General features: G+C 39.2%; 1 protein-coding gene across 1 annotated transcript in view; it reads right to left on the reverse strand.

The window, feature by feature from the left end:
* PIK3R3 (phosphoinositide-3-kinase regulatory subunit 3) overlaps positions 1 to 19,718 on the reverse strand; it is a 105,970-nt gene that overhangs the window by 41,793 nt on the left and 44,459 nt on the right. The window contains exons 2-3 of the mRNA XM_055402214.2: positions 3,462 to 3,570; positions 863 to 961 (exon numbers count right to left, since the gene is read on the reverse strand). Of these exons, the coding sequence (XP_055258189.1) occupies positions 863 to 961; positions 3,462 to 3,570 (208 nt within the window). The remainder of the gene's footprint in view (positions 1 to 862; positions 962 to 3,461; positions 3,571 to 19,718) is intronic.

The raw sequence follows: 19,718 nt of genomic DNA on the forward strand, positions 1-19,718 counted from the left end.
GAAGTTGTTATTGTTGCCATTATTCTTTAGACAGTCCCTTTTTAAAAAACAAAACAGAACGCAAGACCTTATTGTCCTTGTTGTTGTTTAGTCGCTAAGTGGTTTCCAACTCTTTTGTGACCCCATGGACTGTAGCCTGCCAGCCTCTTCTGTCCATGGGATTTCCCAGGCAAGAATACTGGAGTGGATTGCTATTTCCTTCTCCAGGGGATCTTCCCAGCCTAGGGATCAAATCCACACCTTCTGCATTGGCAGGCAGATTCTTTTATTGTCCTTAGGCTATGTTAACTGTTAAAACTAAATGTAGAAATATCTAATACAGTTTCCCTAATCTATTTAATTATATGTCCCATCTTTGTAAATATAAAGACTGATACATCCACCTTATGAGATTCTAATATGCCCACATGGATGGCATGGAAATTGTTTTATCCTCTATCCATCCTCATCAACCTAAAGTATGTTGAGTTTTACTCTATGAAGTCTAGATTGAGGAAAACAATAGGGTTATTGGAGGGGTGGATTCCCAGCATATTGTTAATAACTTTAGACTGTGCCCATGACTTCTACTTCACTCATAAGGTCAACAGTACGCATCTTACTTCATCATATTTAGGGATTTTAAGGCTTTTTGTTTTACTGCTACATAAAAATAAAAATTGTTGACTTCTTAGTATTAATTTAAATATTTAAATGTGTAGGAAAAGGATAGTTAGCCAAACAACTAAAATGATGTATCTAAATTAAATAAAAATATGAAAAAATTTGTATATAAAGATTTAAATAAAATGCAGGAATCTTTGTATACCCAGAAATAAATCATTCTAGTAGAACACTAGACAAAATGCTGAAAAATACTCACCGCAAGGTCAAAGTGTAATCTCCCTGCATTTTGGTTGAGGCATCTCTGACCAAGAAGGTACCATCTGGCATATCCCGTAATTTATCATTTACCTCCTCCCTGGAAAAATATTTTTTTAAATGTAAGTCTTGGTTGTTTTCTTCACATATTATCACTAAGACTAATTGGGAGGTGGGGTCTAAGATTATAGAATCATGGGGGATGTCAGAGGTCATTTAGTTCCTCCCCCAGATATGTTTTTGTTTTTATTTTCAGTGTTATGCAATCCCAGGATAAGTATTTGATTTTTAAACTCTTCCAGGTTTCAACTGTCTGTAGGGAATACCTGTTTCCACTAAGCCTTTAGGGCTTCCTTAGGCAGGTATGAACTTGAGTGTCAGAAAAAAACAGCAGCTGTTTAGAAAGATTAAGTTTAAGCAACAGTGGCAGCTGGGTCAGATCAGAGTGGGGATAATTTACTCAGTTCAAAACCTTTCAATAGTATTCTCCAGTTTGAATTTATACTGACAACAAATTCCTTCTGCAGAGATGGTTTAGGACTTTAAGGAACAACAATAGAAGACTCAAAGAAAATGGCAGGACATAAAAGAACCTTGAGTTATAGAACCACATGGTCTTAAAATACAAATTAAGTAGTATGTAACTATAATAGATCCTTTTTTTGTACATTGCTAAAATTTTAATTTTATGTTTAATATCAAATATATTAAGTATTCTTCAAAAAATTAAACACAGAATTACTGTATGACCCAGAAATTCCACTTCTGGGTATATCCCCAAAGAACTGAAAGCTGAATCTTGAACATTTACACACCAATGTTCATAGCAGCATTATTCACAATAGCCAAAAGCTGGAAATAACCCAAGTATTCATCAAAGCCAAATGTCTATAAGAATGAATAAATTAAAATGTGGTAGGTATGCTGCTGCTGCTGCTGCTAAGTCACTTCAGTCGTGTTCGACTCTGTGTGACCCCATAGACGGAAGCCCACCAGGCTCCCCCGTCCCTGGGATTCTCCAGGCAAGAACACTGGAGTGGGTTGCCATTTCCTTCTCCAATGTGTGAAAGTGAAAAGTGAAAGCAAAGTCGCTCAGTCGTGTCCGACCCTTAGCGACCCCATAGACTACAGCCAACCAGGCTCCTCCATCCATGGGATTTTCTAGGCAATCGTACTGGAGTGGCTTGCCATTGCCTTCTCCGGTGGTAGGTATATATAAAGGAAATTATTCAGCCTTAAAAAGGAAATTCTGACACATGCTACAACATGGATTAACCTTGAAGACATTGTGCTAAGTGAAACAAGTCAAACACAAAGAACAAATGTTATATGATTCCACTTATATGAGGTACCTAGAAAAGTCAAATTCACAGAAAGAGAAGGCAGGTGCTGGGGAAAACAGAAGGAAAAGTGAGTTAGGGTTTAATGAGTACAGAGCTTCACTTTGGGAAGATGACACTTTCAGAGATGGAGGGTGGTGATGGATGAACAATAATGTGAATGTACTTTATGCCACTGAGCTGTACATCTTTAGATGGTTAAAATGATAAAAAAAATGAATGAGTACGACTTTGGTAATGGGAAAGAACAGACAAGAGAAAGAGAAGGACAAGCACACTGAGGAATACAGAAGCAGCTTGAAATCTGATTTGGCAAAAGTGGATATAACTTTTCAAAAACAAGAAAACATAATGTTTGAATTTAAAATATATATATGTATTTATCTATAAAATATAGATGTATCTTTTTTTTTTTCTCTACATTCAGAGTTTTCCAAAACCACATTTTACCCAAAAAGCAAATCTGTCCTAGAGTCCTGTTTCTCAAAAGAAGGTGAAGAGACATAAAAATCAACTGGGAAGGTTATAAATGCAGATTCCTGAACCCTACTCCATTGATTTTTATGTGTGCAAACACTGAGGAACCGTTACCTTAGAAACATAAACATAAGGAAAATTAAGCATAGATAAATATTTTATCCTAAAACACATACATCGATCCTAAATGTATCAGTTTCACTTACTCAGAACCCTATCCTCAAAACAGAATTAAAAGTAATAACCATACCTACAATTTAAAGATTATCTTGTCTTTTTTGTGTGTGTGGGAAGAAAACCATTTAGAAAATTTAAAAGGTTCTCCTACAGTTTTTTTTTTATTGGAGGCAAATTACCTTACATTAATATATTGGTTGGTTTTGCCATACATTGACACGAATCCGCCCCGGGTGTACATGTGTTCCCTTTCTTGAACCCCCCTCCCACCTCCCTCTTCCCCATATCCTCCCTCCAGGTCATCCCTGTGCACCAGCCCCAAGCATCCTGTATCATGCGTCGAACCTGAACTGGTGATTCATTTCACATATGATAATATACATGCTACAATGCCATTCTCCCAAATCATCCCACCTTCACCCTCTCCCACAGAGTCCCAAAGACTGTTCTATACACCTATGTCTCTTTTGCGGTCTCGTATACACAGTTTTTTAAATGGTAATCTTTAAATGACAACTTGTGGGGCATTAAAAACATTTTTTTAAACTACTAATCTCAAGAATTATTTTTTAAACTTCATTCAACTATAATACTTAGTCTAATTACCTTGAAATATCCCCCCAGTACCATTCTGCATCCTGAAGAGAAACAGAACTGTCCTTTATTCCATTTGTAATGGCTGAAGTCATTGGCTTAGGTGGCTTTGGTGGAAGAGCTAGAAGAGAAATTAATATTATTATTTTGTAATGTAAATTATTATTTGCTTTCTAATTTCCTCAAATACAGTTCATTAACCAATGTACATTAAGATTCCAGATAATTATAAATCAAAATAAGGATTATTTTATGTTACATGTTAAACATTAGCCAATGAAAGAATCCTTTTAGAACTCTACCAATAATTGCCTGAAAAAATGAAATATTCACGGTATCTGCAATTTTTTCCTTCTTATAAAATACTAACTTTTTGTTGGATGCCTTTCTTCTAGACCAGGGTGGGGAATAGAGAACATCTGTGCCACCCTTCTTTCAAGGTGGCATTGTGAATGAGTGGCACTCCTTTCTTCTGTGCCATTGATTGAACCCATGCTCCCTGCAGTGGAAACATGGAATCTTAATGACTGGACTGCCAGGGGAGTCCCCTCAAAATCTGTATCATTAATGCTTCCATGTATCCATTATCAGTCCATCAGAGTGAGATGAAGTCTGTCACCCTTGCCTTAGGTAGAGGAGTGAATGAACTGCATGAATACACATCACCCAAAATGGTTTTGAAAGTAGTGAGCTGATTCATCTCAGTTTCCTGGTTCCCAAATATATGTATTAAAAATCTACCATATGCAAGAAAGTGTTAAAATAGTGGGGATACAGACATAAGGAAGCCATCCACCTGGCCTTGAAGAGCTCACAGCATCATGAAGATGTTCACTATAACGGATGTAATTAAGACTCTCCATCTGGAGGATGCCCACCTTTGTCAGGCACAATGGGGCTCCCTGGCCCTCTTGTTTCTTCAGTCCCGGACAATCTGTCCCCTATTTTATGATTTACCAATAATCATCATGAACCATCTCGTCTCTAAATTTGAACATCACATCTTATGGCTTTTGTTTTTCACAGTATGCTCTTTCTCACTACTTTCCACAGTCTTCTCTGCACTTCATTTTTCAGTGTTTTATTTAAAAACACTGGCTAGGCACCACAGCCTATGTAGCTGAGGTGCTCAGCAGCTTGGTCAACAGGAAAAGGAGTAGCAAGGACAGGGAAGCAGGTATTTAGCAAGCTATTCAAGTGTGTGTTTATACCTATGTCTTTAACATAAAAATAAATAAATCAACAGTGTGTGAACAGTGAACTTCCAGATGTTCAAGCTGGATCTGGAAAAGACAGAGGAACCAGAGATCAAATTGCCAACATCTGTTGGATCATCGAAAAAGCAAGAGAGTTTCAGAAAAACATCTGCTTTATTGACTATGCCAAAGCCTTTGACTATGTGGATCACAACAAACTGTGGAAAATTCTTCAAGAGATGGGAATATCAGACCACCTGACTTGCCTCTTGAGAAATCTGTATGCAGGTCAGGAAGCAACAGTTAGAACTGGACATGGAACAACAGACTGGTTCCAAATTGGGAAAGGAGTATGTCAAGGCTGTATATTGTCACCCTGCTTATAAGCGACTTCACTTTCACTTTTCACTTTCACACATTGGAGAAGGAAATGGCAACCCACTCCAGTGTTCTTGCCTGGAGAATTCCGGGGGCGGGGGAGCCTGGTGGGCTTCCATCTATGGGGTCACACAGAGTCGGACACGACTGAAGTGACTCAGCAGCAGCAGCAGCAGCAGAGTACATCATGAAAAATGCTGGGCTGGATGAAGCACAAGCTGGAATCAAGATTGCCAGGAGAAATATCAATAACCTCAGATATACAGATGACACCACCCTTATGGCAGAAAGAGAAGAAGAACTAAAGACCCTCTGATCAAAGTGAGAGGAGAGTGAAAAAGTTGGCTTAAAACTCAACATTCAGAAAACTAAGATCACGGCATCTGGTCCCATCACTTCAAGGCAAATAGATGGGGAAACAGTGGAAACAGTGACAGACTTTATTTTTGGGAGCTCCAAAATCACTGCAGATGGTGACTGCAGCCATGAATTAAAAGACACTTGCTCCTTGGAAGGAAAGTTATGACCAACCTAGACAGCATATTAAAAAGCAGAGACATTACCTTGCCAACTAAGGTCCGTCTAGGCAAAGCTATGGTTTTTCCAGTGGTCACGTATGGATGTGAGAGTTGGACTATAAAGAAAGCTGAGCACCTAAGAACTGATGCTTTTGAACTGTGGTGTGGAGAAGACTCTTGGGAGTCCCTTGGACTGCAAGAAGATCCAACCAGTCCATCCTAAAGGAGATCAGTCCTGAATGTTCATTGGAAGGACTGACGCTGAAGCTGAAACTTCAATCCTTTGGCCACCTGATGCAAAGAACTGACTCGTTTGAAAAGACCCTGATGCTGGGAAAGATTGAAGGTGGGAGGAGAAGGGGACTTCAGAGGATGAGATGGTTGGATGGCATCACTGACTCAATGGACATGAATTTGAGTAAACTCTGGGAGTTGGCAATGGACAGGGAGGCCTGGCGTGCTGCAGTCCATGGGGTCACAAAGAGTCGGACATGACTGAGCAACCAAACTGAACTGGACATGAGACACTAGTCCTGACTGAAAGTTAGTTGATTTTGCCTTTGTGATAATTATCAAGGGTATGTTTCATTCACATAAGACTACTAATTTTTCAATTTCTGGTGTTAACACAATGTAAAATAAACACCAATTGACACAGGCTGACTTCTGCACTACTTTATCCTTTCCCTACAGGATAGAGAGTAAGTGTAAACGATGGTCAATTCTGATTTGCAAACGATGCTGAAATAACTTTGGTAGGGCTGGATGGTATTTTGTCAAATGGATGTCACAGTTTATTACTAGTAAAGAAAAGGAAAATGTATTTTGCATTACGGTGCCATTTTCTCTAAAAAAAAAAAATAGTGGCTCTTTAGGTATCTCCACAACATTTTCATATTTAGTGGTCATATTAGGAAAAATGATAATCTACAGAATGAGTAGTTATGTTTTGTTATGACTGATACTATCTTTGGGAAAAACACTGTCTTGAGTCTTTGATTTCAGGTGTGGCTTAAGATGTAAACATATCACATGATTCATTTCAATACAATGATGCCTCTGAAGCACTCAAACAGCATTTGTTCTGTGTTTACAACTAGAACTACAGAAGAAAATCTCGTCAAGTAAAATAGTTCTAAATTAGAAAAAAATAAAATACTAACTTTGAATTCTAACAGATGTACAAAAAACTTCTCTCTCAAAAGACAACACGAAGCCCCTTCACAAACAATTCAGTCCAAAAGCCATTTAAAGGGGACTGGTCATGACAGCCAAGAGCTGGTGTCAGAGCCCAAAGCAGGTGAGGGAGGACTATGTCCTCATATGAGGGCAGCAGCACAGCAAGGACCTCGGAGCTCCAGCGGGGTGAGGAGGTAATGCTCACAAGCGCAGCGTGGCATAGAGTGTTGAAGCTGAGTGACGGGCAACGGGCAGGGCCTGGAGGCACAGAGTGTTGGAGACCAAGCCAATAAGGACACAGACCTAGGAGTCAGGCATCCCAACACAGTGGGCCGAAGCCAGATTAGGATGAAAAAGAGTTTCTAATTGGGCAGGGGAAGAGAGGCCGCAGGGGGAATGCAGCAACAGCTATGTAAGACTGGGTAAATACAGAGAAATGGGCCAAATATCAGTAAGCAAGACTACTAAAGATAACAGTCTAAAAAGGAAGTTACAAATACAGAAAGGTAGGAAAAAAGAATGAACCCTCTGGTTTGGACTGCAATTTCAGCTATTGATGTGAACTCATGGAATTCAATAGACAGACAGACAGATGCATGTAAATGTCTATACTTACAGAAAATACAACTATTTCCTAGCTCTGTCCCCTAAGAGGTCCTAGAGCCAGCAAAGTCCTAATATGCACACCTAACACCCAGCTCTTGGTTTCTAATGCCATTCTCTACTAAAAGGTACCAGGGCTCTGTGGAGAAATGGCTGGGGTTGGGTAAACCAAGTACCAAATGAACCAGGAATATCATGTTGTGACAAAAAGTAACCAAATATTCAAAGAATGAGGGGCCATGACAAAACAACAAAGTAGCCAGCTTGAAGGGGCTCCTACTACCCAGTTTGGAATGATTGGAGCATCAGTACAAATAACAACAGTAAGGCAATATAAACCAGTAAACAAAACAGGAATCCATGTGTCCACACAGATGTAAACAAATAAATGAAAAAACAGAAAGATTAATGCAGAAGCTTTATATAATTTTGAAGGCCTTCCCACAAATGCTTATTAATCAGGAAAGTAAAAAGAATAATATAATAGTGGAGAAACTTGGGAAACAAAACTTATTCAAGCAATCAAGGTAACTACCAACAGTAATGGTGAGATCACGGGCCACCAACAGGATGCAACAAGGACACAACAAATATACACAAACTTGCCAAATATACATAAACTGAATCTAGTCATAAGGAAACATCAGACGAACCAACCATACTTGAAAGACATTCCACAAAATAACTGGCTTGGAATCTTCAAAAACATCAAGGTCGTGACACTCAAGAAAGACTGAGGGATTGTTCTAGATTGGAAAAAACTAGAGAATCATGCCACTTAAATACAACATATGAGTCTGGACTGGATCTTTTTGTTATAAAGGACATTACTGGGACAATGGAAAAACCCGAATGGAATCTGAGGATGAGACGGTAATAATGAATCATTGTTCATTTTCTGATTTTGATAGCTGTATTGTGGTTATGTTGGAGAAAGTTCTTATTTGTGGGAAATAAAAACATGGACATCATGGACTATCATGTCGGCAACCTACTCTGAATGGTTCTAGAAAGCAAGTTATTTCTACTGTACCTTCAACTTTTTTGTAAGTTTTAGATTGCTCAAAAACTTTTTTTAATTAACAAAAAAGTTGAAGATAATATTGTGGGAAAAGGGGAACAACACGAATATAAGAATGTAGTTGGTCCCCTTTCTCATACTGTACGTATTCAAAAATTAACTCAAAATGGATCAAAGACCTAAATGTTAAGAGCCAAAACTATAAAACTTTTAGAAGAAAATAAGCTTTAGTCTTCATGACCTTGGATTAGACAACAGTTTCTTAGGTATGACATCAAAAGCACAAACAAGAAAAAAGAGAAAACTGAATTTCATCAAAATTTAAAATTCTGTGCTTCAAAGGACACCATCAAGAAAGTGAAAAGACAACCCATAGAATGGGAGAAAATCTTCATAAATGATATATCTGATAAAAATTGTATCTGGAACACATAAAGAACCCTTGCAACTTAATAACAAAAAATGACTAAAACATGGGCAAAGCATCTGTACAGACATCTCTCCAAAGAAGATACACAAATGGCCCACAAGCACATGAAAAGATATTCAACAGTATTAGCCATCAGGGAAATGAAAATGAAACCAATGAACTACCACCTCACACCTACTTGGATGATTAATTAATCAAAGAAACAGATAACAACAAATGTTGGTGAGGACGTAGAGAAATTGGAACTCTCAATACACTGCTGATGGAAATGTAAAATGATGCAACTGACTGGAAAACAGTCTAGTAGGTCCTGAAAAGGTTAAATGAAGAGTCACCACATAATCCAGCAATTTTGATCCTAGCTATATATTTTAAAAGAAAGAAAACATAAAACCATACAAAAAACTGGATATAAATGTTCACAACTGTATTATTTACAGTAGCCAAAAACTGGAAAAAACCCAAATATCCATCAAAGGTAAATGAATATATAAAATGTAGTGTGTGTGTCCCACTCTAGTACTCTTGCCTGCAAAATCCCATGGACGGAAGAGCCTGGTGGGCTGCCGTCTATGGGGTTGCACAGAGTCAGACACAACTGACGTGACTTAGCAGCAGCAGCAGCAGCAGCAGTGTGTGTGTATGTGTGAATACATATGCTGCTGCTGCTGCTAAGTCACATCAGTCGTGTCCAACTCTGTGCGACCCCATAGACAGCAGTCCACCAGGCTCCTCCATCCCTGGGATTCTCCAGGCAAGAACACTGGAGTGGGTTGCCATTTCCTTCTCCAATGCATGAAAGTGAAAAGTGAAAGTGAAGTCACTCAGTCGTGTCCGACTCTTCGCAACCCCATGGACTGCAGCCTACCAGGCTCCTCCACCCATGGGATTTTCCAGGCAAGAGTTCTGGAGTGGGGTGCCATCGCCTTCTCCAGTGAATACATATACATACAAGTAAATATTATTAGGCAGTAAGAAGGAATAAAAACATGTTGTAACATGGATGAACCAAGAAAACATTAGACTAAATTAAACAAAAAGCAATCATGAAAGCCATATATTGTATAATTCCATTGTCCAGAACATGAAAATCTACAGCAACAAAGTATATGGTTGTGTAGGGTTGGACTAAAGAGGGAAAGGGAATGACAGCTAATGTATGCAGGTTTCTTTAAGGGGTAATGAAAATGTTCCAATTGCTTGTGGTGATGGCTGCACAACTCTGTGAATATACTAAACACTACTGAATTATATACTTTTTAAGTGGATGAACTGAATGGTATGTGAATCACATTTCAAAACAGCTGTTATTTAAAAAAACAAATATCAGACTTCTAAAATGACTAGATGGGGAGAACTTGCTATAATTCATTCTTTTTTTCTAAGTAGTACTCTTGCCTAGAAAATCCCATGGATGGAGGAGCCTGGTAGGCTGCAGTCTGTGGGGTCGCTAAGGGTCAGACACGACTGAGCGACTTCACTTTCACTTTTCACTTTCACTTTTCATTTTCACACATTGGAGAAGGAAATGGCAACCCACTCCAGTGTTCTTGCCTGGAGAATCCCAGGGACGGGGGAGCCTGGTGGGCTGCCGTCTATGGGGTCACACAGAGTCGGACACGACTGAAGTGACTTAGCAGCAGCAGCAGCAGCAGCAGCAGCTACTTATTTATACCTATCTTCTTTGAAAGGGATGTGGCATATAAAAGTAGCTATGGTTGGAAATATAATTTTACAGAATTTAAAATTCTTCTACTTATAAGGATTAATAGTTTAAATCTGTGCTATACAAAAGCACTGTGCTGTTACTATGAAAGGTACAAAGACAAGACACTCAAAAGAAATCTAGAGGGAATGACACTTAGAAACACATGACCATAATTCTCAGCAGAACAAGGCGAATACTGTAATAAAAGTAAAAGTAAGGTGCAATGGAAACCCAGTAAGAGCAACTGAAACCCAGCAAAAAGAACAACTGATTCTCTCTTGGGAAAAGTTCAAACACTGGGCTTGTCAAACCAAGTCCTCACTGAACTGAATGCCATGATCAGCAGGGCCCAACAAGAACCAGTTTGGCCCAACAAGAACCAAATCACTGAAAGGAATCACAAAGACTTTCTGCTGTCTGTATTCCTTCTCTGGGGGAGCTCTATACAGAAATGAGTTGACCAGCAGCACAGGGAAGCTGCTATTTATGGATAATGATAGTTCTGTGATAGATCCACTACCAACAAACAGATAATGACCATGTCACATCTATTACAGAGGGCTGCCCACAGCCTCCTTGTATTTTTTCTCATCTGCAGAAATATAAGTAGAATGAAATGATTACAAAACTGTTTCTCCATAAAGTTGCTAAAAGAACACAATAAGAAGGAATGAAATGCTAGGCTATTTTTAACAATCTATCATCATTCCATATGTGTATAATAAGTATTTATTGAATACCTCCCATGTTCTAAGAGCCGAGAATATGGCAATGAACTAGATAGACACAGTCTTTATACTTATGGACTTTGTAATCCAAAAAGATAAATTTCAAGATAATTCATCACTACACCATCTTCTCACTGCTGATCACTCCATTATGTCCTCCTGGATTATTCTCCCCATATTCTAATTAAATAAACTATTCTGTAACTTGAATGTCTTCCCAGAAAGTGTTTTTTCCCACTTCTTAGCCATCTCTGAAGTTTTGCACTCCCTAAAGACACTTCTGGGCTTCCCTGGTGGCTCAGAGGTTAAAGCATCTGCCTCCAATGCGGGAGACCCGGGTTCGATCCCTGGGTCGGGAAGATCCCCTGGAGAAGGAAATGGTAACCCACTCCAGTATTCTTGCCTGGAGAATCCCATGGATGGAGAAGCCTGGTAGGCTACAGTCCACGGGGTCGCAAAGAGTCGGACACGACTGAGCGACCGAACTGAACGGAACGGAACGGAAAGACACTTCTAATCTTGCAGCGCATTCTCGTGGAAGGTTACTCCTTTTCCTACATCTTGTATACTCAAGGCCTCTGTTCTTTAGTGCTCATTTTTCGCAGAAAGCCCTTTCTTCCTTCATCCATACAACTGACATTTCCTTGACCTTCTTTTAATCTATACTCTCATCTACTCCCATAGCTTCTATGCTGCTGCTGCTAAGTCACTTCAGTCGTGTCCGACTCTGTGTGACCCCATAGATGGAAGCCCACCAGGCTCCCCCTTCCCTGGGATTCTCCAGGCAAGAACACTGGAGTGGGTTGCCATTTCCTTCTCCAATGTGTGAAAGTGAAAAGTGAAAGTAAAGTCGCTCAGTCGTGTCTGACCCTTAGCGACCCCACGGACTGTAGCCTACCAGGCTCCTCCATCGATGGGATTTTCTAGGCAAGAGTACTGGAGTGGCTTGCCATTGCCTATAGATAATACCTATATCATGATCCCAAAACAGTATTTCTAACTATAGCGTCTTTTCTAAATGTCTGACTATCCGACAGAAGACACCTAACATGTGTCAAGCACTGTAGCAGGCACAGTGAATCAGAACAGTACTTTTCCCGCTTTAATGTGCTTATAAATCACCCAGGGATGCTGTAAAATATAGAATACTGATTGCTAGGTATGGGTTAGGGCCTGGAATTCTGCATTTCTAGCAAGTTCTCAGGTAACGCCAATGTTGCTAGTCCAAGCTTTTCAGTAATAAGGAGCTTACAGATTCTCTTCAAAAAGTTTTTATGTAGCTAAAAAAAGAAAAAAAATTAGGCAAGTATAGAACAGTAGCTAAAACACAGTAGATTAAATACATGTGATTCTTCAGTCCCTCTATTAATCATTCCAAATTGGCAATAAAATACATATTTTAAAGGTATAAGCACTCAATAGCAAAAGCGATCAGAGGAAACAACATCAGATGAGAGCAACCAAACTTTTAACACATGAAGAGCAACCAAATGAATTTGACTTGGTAGACTGCAAAAAACTGAAACCTAAGCCTGAAGAGAGAAAATCCAGTAAAAAAGGAATCACACCACTGTACTCTGTAAAGACCAGGACTTGGAGGCACACTGTATCTCTAAATGGAGAATTGAGGGAAGGGGTCAAAAATAGGAGAACTGACTGAAAGTGTACATAAAAAGCAGCTAGATCCCCAGTTCTCCTCCCCAGCCCCCATGCAATCAGACAACTACCTCTCCCTCCTCCTACACAAAGGCTACCTGTCACTCATCAGTTCACAGAAACAGTTACAGAGGCTCTGGACTCAGGGAACAGCAAGTGCAACTGGGTCAAGAGATAAGTCCTTTACTGAAAACAGCAAAGAAAAGTCTACTAAGTTGGTAGATTTCCCAAACCCCTTCCCCATCTCAGTTCTCTAAACAATGAGCCACAAAGCTTCTACCCCACGGTATGAGTTAGGGAGATTTTTCTCTGGAGAAACTGACAAGACCTCAGCTGTGAAGCCCATGCTAGAGCCTCATGCTCCAGAACAAGAGCTGTTGCTGCTGCTGCTGCAAAGTCTCATCAGTCGTGTTTGACTCTGTGCGACCCCATAGACGGCAGCCCACCAGGCTCCCCCGTCCCTGGGATTCTCCAGGAGTGGGTTGCCAGTTCCTTCTCTAATGCATCAAAGTGAAAAGTAAAAGAGAAGTCGCTCAGTCTTGTCCAACTCTTAGTGACCGATGGACTGCTGCCCACCAGGCTCCTCTGTCCATGGGATTTTCCAGGCAAGAGCACTGGAGTTGGTCGCCACTGCCGTCTCTGCCAGAACAAGAAAGGCCACCACAATAAGAGAATAGCCACACTAATGTCACCACAACTAGAGAATAGCCCCCATGCAGCAAGATCCAGTGCAGCCAAAAATATAGATAAAATTTTTAAAATAAATAAGTAAAATAAGATGCTCTTTAAAAAAAGATATTCATCATCTTAACACCTTTCAATGAAGGCCTCCAGTTACTATGTCCTTCCTACTTACATGGAGCTTCAATACAGCTATTCAGTATCTTATTCTTAAATAAGAACAAACCCTTTAGGGACTTCCCTGGCAGACCAGTGGTTAAGACTCTACACTTCCACTGCACAAGTTCAATCCCTGGTAGAGGAACTAAGATCCCACACGCCGCATGGCACAACTGAAAAAAAAAAAGGAGAGAGAGAGAGCAAACTCTAAAAATCTAACATGCTACACAAGGACAAATCTTGAAGACACGTCTTCATGACGATATGAAGAACCTTGAAGAAATAAGCCAGTCACAAAAGCACAAACCTTGTATGATTCCTCTTACATGTGGTGCCTGTCATATTCATAGAGACAGAAAGTAGAATAGTGCTTGCCTAGGCTGATAGGGGACTTCCCTGGTGGCTCAGATGGTAAAGCGTCTGTCTACAATACGGGAGACCCCGGGTTCAATCCCTGGGATGGGAAGATCCCCAGGAGAAGGAAATGGCAATCCACTCCAGTACTATTGCCTGGAAAATCTCCATGGACAGAGGAGCTTGGTAGGCTACAGTCCATGGGGTCACAAAGATGGGGAGTCAGTGTTCAATTGGTATAAAATTTCAGTCAGGTAAGACGTAAAAGTGCTGGAGATGGATGACAGTGATGGCTGCACAACAATGTCAATGTACTTAATGCCACAGAACTGCACACTTAAAAACTGTTAAAATAATAAACTTTACATTATGCATATTTACCTCAGGATTTAAAAAAAAAAATAAAAAACCACGAGACATATAAGGAAAGTCACCAACATTAAAGAAGACCATAAATAAATAAATAAACAAAAGGAACTTAAGCATAAACCAAAAATTCAAGAAGAAAATTTCTACAGACCAAAAAAGTATATCAGAAATACAAAAGGAAATACTGCATCTATGAAATACAAACAAGATCTATAACAAAGTAACATTAAAGAACAAGAGCCCTGATATACTAAAATTATAAAAGTTTTTTTAAAAAAAACTTTGACAAGCTACCAAATAAAGTTAAGAAAATCTCCCAAGAAACAGAACAGAAAGAGAAAGTAATGAAAAATAGGAGGAAAGGCAAGAGAATTAGAGAATAAACTAAGAACACCCAAAACTGAATTAAAAGAAGTTACAAAAAACAGAAACATTTAAAATAAGTAAGAAAAAAATTCTTAGAAATGAAGGACATACATTTCCAAAGGGAAAGTGCCAAGAATGCCAAAAAATGAATGAAAAAGATCCACATCAAGGTACATCTCGGTGGAATTTCAGTTAAGCAATAAAGAGAAGATCTTAAAATCTATCACAGCAGCGCGGGTAGCGGGGGAAGGCTGATCACAAAGAACTAAGGCCTGGAATGTCTTTGGATTCCTCAACAGCAATATTGCAAATTAACAATACTGGAGGGAAAACCTTCAAGTTCTAAGGGAAAATGGTCTTTCAACCAAGAATTATATATCCTGCCAAATTATCAATTACACATGAGGGTAGAATTGTCATTTTCAGACATACAAAGTCTCAGGAAACTTCTCTTAGCACCTTTCTTAAGAAGCTCCTTTACAATGTCCTCTAGCAAAATGAATAAATAAACCTAGAAGAAAATGGTGTAGGATTCAGAAAAATGGACACCAACACAGGAGAGAAGCAAAAGTAATCACAAGGATAACAAGAGTAATCAGGATGATAGCTGGAAACAATAACTGGGAATTCCAGCAAGAGAACAATGGGGGACTAAGGAGGTGTGATGAAGGAAAAAATTAAAATAATAGATTATCTCATGTTTAACCCCCCTGTGATGAGTTTTATAGTTCTGTCATGGAATATGAGAATAACACTGTCATAAGCACATAAAAAGAATCCAGCAAATGTTTAAAAACTAAGGCAATAATTAATTCCAAAAACATATAAAAAACAAAATATAATCATAACATACAAATGACTTGAACACTACTTACAGTCATAATAGCGTAAACACTAAGATAATTTAAGAAACAATTATAATTGTGATATAACTATATTGGAAAACAGGTAAAGGGAAAATGTGTGTATGGTATTTGTTGTTGTTCAGCTGCTCAGTCATGTCAGACTCTGCAACTCCATGGACTGCAGCATACCGGGTTTCCCAGTCCCTCAGCATCTCCCAGAGTTTGCGCAAGTTCATGTCCATTGCATTGGTGATGCCATACAACCATCTCATCCTCTGTCACCCTCTTTCTCCTTCTGCCTTCATTCTTTCCCAGCATCAGTGTCTTTTCCAATGAGTCAGCTGTTCGCATCAGGTGGCCAAAGTGTTGGAGCTTCAGCTTCAGCTACAGCTACTATATTTTATCAACTATGCATTCAAAGTAATTTACATCTACTTTATTTATACAGCAGAAATACTTTGTGCTACTGCACATCTCTTTCAAACTCTGCATTCAGCATATCACATTGGTAGCTTGAAATCAGCCCCAGGAGTATCTATACTTCTAGAATCAGCAAATACTACAAATCAGAGATTGATTTACTGTTGTACTGATTGTCTACCAGGGGTCAGTACATTATGGCCCTTTGCCTATTTTGTACAGTGCAAAGAATGGATTTTTATATATTTTTAATAGTTGGGAACATATACACGCGCGCGCGCACACACACACGCACACAAACCAGGCAACAGAGACCATAAGTGGCCTACAATGCCTAAGGGCTTCTCCAAAGGCTCAGTGGGTAAAGAATCCACCTGCAAGGCAGGAGACACAGTAGCCACGGGTTCAATCCCTGGGTCAGAAAAGTCCCCTGGAGTAACCCACTCCAGTATTCTTGCCTGCAGAATCCCATAGACAGAGGAGCCTGGCAGCTTACAGTCCAAAGGGTCTCAAAGAATCAAACATGACTGAGCAATGAAGCATACACAATGCCTAAAGTATTTACTACCTGGCTCTTTGAAAAAGTATGCCCATCCCTGATCTAGACTTAAAAAAGTGATCAAAAAATGTTAACTCAGTGTAATAATCTTAACTCCATGGGCTGCATCTTCAGTGTAACAAGAAATCAGATGTTCAAAAACAAATGTACCTTCCTCACCATACCTGCGTCTCCAAGGTACTGCTATATGCATTTGTCAAAACTCAGAACTGTACACCAAAAAAAGTAAATTTTACTATATGTAAACTTTTAAATATTTTCTTTAAATCATGTAGAACTTTTTAAATGAAGATGCCTTGGTCCAACTCCCTAGAGATTCTGAATCAGTTGATCCAGAATGAGACCTGGGCATCTGTGTTTTAAACACAACTGGTAATTCTGATTAAAGAACAACAACAACAACAAAAAAAAAAACTAGGAAGAAAACCCCAGTCCTAATCTCATAAATGCACTCTGACGTCTATCTCAGCAGTTTTCTCACTTACTCCAGTTCTCCCCCTGTTCTTCCACTTCTATGAGATTTCCAATTCCTTGAACTCATTACTTTTGATACAATGCTGGTATTCACTCCCTCTTGATCTCAACTAATACTCTCATCTCTTTTATTCTTCCTATTCTCCTAAATGCACCTGCCTGGCAAGACCCCTATCACAGCTCAATCCATTTTCATGCTTTTTCTGCTCTCTCCTTAGGCTGCAAGACAGGGAAAATGGTGACACATTTTCAATTTGGTTTTACTAGTAATGATCTCCAATCACACAGAGAACCCCTCAATGCAATCCAAAAGACTTTCCCTAGATTTGCCTCTTTCTCACTCTTCACTATGGGTATTTTAAACCTCCACCTTCAAACATCATATTCCATCTCTCTTCACTCATCTTTTGGTAGACCTATATAACAGAAACAATAAACATATACTATAAATACATGTTATATATTAATATTATGTTGTATATTGTATTATATTACAATATAATATATAGTATATTTTTGATATACAACATAACAGAAAAAATAAACATTGTGAACTGAGCTACTTCAGTTCCTGCCATTTACCTATAAATATATATGCATCTATACCCATTCTTTATCTAAATTAGTCCTTCTACCTAATACTCCAGATCTCATCTCCTTTTACCACCAGAGGGGCAACAGTTCTCCAACACCCTATTCCTACTCTCTAGTCTTTCATGCTTTACCAGCTCCTTTCCTACAAGCTCATAAAACACCCAAATCTCTCAGTTACAGGCCTCCTGACACAAGTTGTTCTTGGGAGTTATAAACTCTTGAAAAGCTGAAGAAACCTTTAAGACTTCTGTCCAGAAGAAAATGTACACACATACACAGTGTGCATATAATATTGATGGAGGAGGATCCATAAGTCCCAAATTAAGGACTCATATCCTATAACTTCTCTTTCTACCCAGCTTTTATCAAAGAGCTGCATACTACCTGTGTCTCCATTTAAATTTCCTCTTGAATGCATATCAATCCTACCTCCCAATCTCCCAACTCCACTGAAACATTTCTGCCCAAGGCAGTGACCCAAATGCTAAATGTGATAGACAGTTTTCATTCTTTATCTGCAACATCTGATACTACTAATAATTCCCTCCTCTTTGAAATACCCTCTTTACTCAGCATCAGAGACCCTATACCTTTGCATGCTTTTTCTATCTCTCTAGTCATTCTTTCTAAACCTGTTACTGGCTCTTTCTCCCAGGCTAGCTGCCTCGTCCATCCCACCACTCTAGACCAAGACATCACAAACTGGCAATCCACAAGGCTGACTTTAGTGGTCAGAACTGTATTGTTTTGACCTTACAATTAATATTCCCCCCAACTCTACTCCCAGAGTGTTTTGATTTCCCAACACTTAAAAATTAGGGAATTCCACATCAAAATCTAAGCCACAGTCAGTTCCCAGTCTTATTTTTGCTGAATGTACAGAGCTTCTCCATCTTTGGCTGCAAAGAATATAATCAATCTGACTTCAGTATTGAATATCTGGTGATGCAAAGAAATAGAAGAAAACAATAGAATGGGAAAGATTAGAGATCTCTTCAAGAAAATTAGAGATACCAAGGGAACATTTCATGCAAAGACAGGCACAATAAAGGACAGAAATGGTATGGACCTAACAGAAGCAGAAGATATTAAGAAGAGGTGGCAAGAATACACAAAAGAGCTATACAAAACAGATCTTCATGACCCATATAACCACAATGTTGTGACCACCGGAGTAGAGCCACTGGAATGTGAAGTCGAGTGGGCCTTAAGAAGCATCACTATGAATGAAGCTAGTGGAGGTGATGGAATTCCAGTTGAGCTATTTCAAATCCTGAAAGATGATGCTGTGAAAGTGCTGCATTCAATATGTCAGCAAATTTGGAAAACTCAGCAGTGGCCACAGGACTGGAAAAGGTCAGTTTTCATTCCAATCCCAAAGAAAGGCAATGACAAAGAATGCTCACACTACCACACAATTGCACTAATCTCACATGCTAGCAAAGTAATGTTCAAAATTCTCCAAGGCAGGCTTCAACAGTATATGAACCATGAACTTCCAGATGTTCAAGCTGGATTTAGAAAAGACAGAGGAACCAGAGATTAAATTGCCAACATTCACTGGTTCATAGAAAAAGCAAGAGAATTCTAGAAAAACATCTACTTCTGCTTTATTGACTACACCAAAGCCTTTCACTGGGTGGATCACAACAAATTATGGGAAATTCTTTAAGAGATGGGACTAACAGACCACCTGACCTGCCTCCTGAGAAATCTGTATGCAAGACAAGAAGCAACAGTTAGAACCGGACATGGAACAACGAATTGGGAAAGGAGTACATCGAGGCTGTATATTGTCACCCTGCTTATTTAACTTGTATGCAGAATACATCCTGAGAAACGCTGGGCTGGATGAAGCACAAGCTAGAATCAAGATTGTTGAGAGAAATATCAATAACGTCAGATACGCAGATGACACCACCCTTATGGCAGAAAGCGAAGAAGAACTAAAGAGCCTCTTGATGAAAGTGAAAGAGGAGAGTGAAAAAGTTGGCTTAAAGCTCAACATGCAGAAAACTAAGATCATGGCAT

This window comes from Moschus berezovskii, chromosome 4, assembly GCF_049115385.1.
Source record: "Moschus berezovskii isolate FMDL1 chromosome 4, NW_MosBer_1.0, whole genome shotgun sequence".
NCBI lineage: Eukaryota > Metazoa > Chordata > Mammalia > Artiodactyla > Moschidae > Moschus > Moschus berezovskii.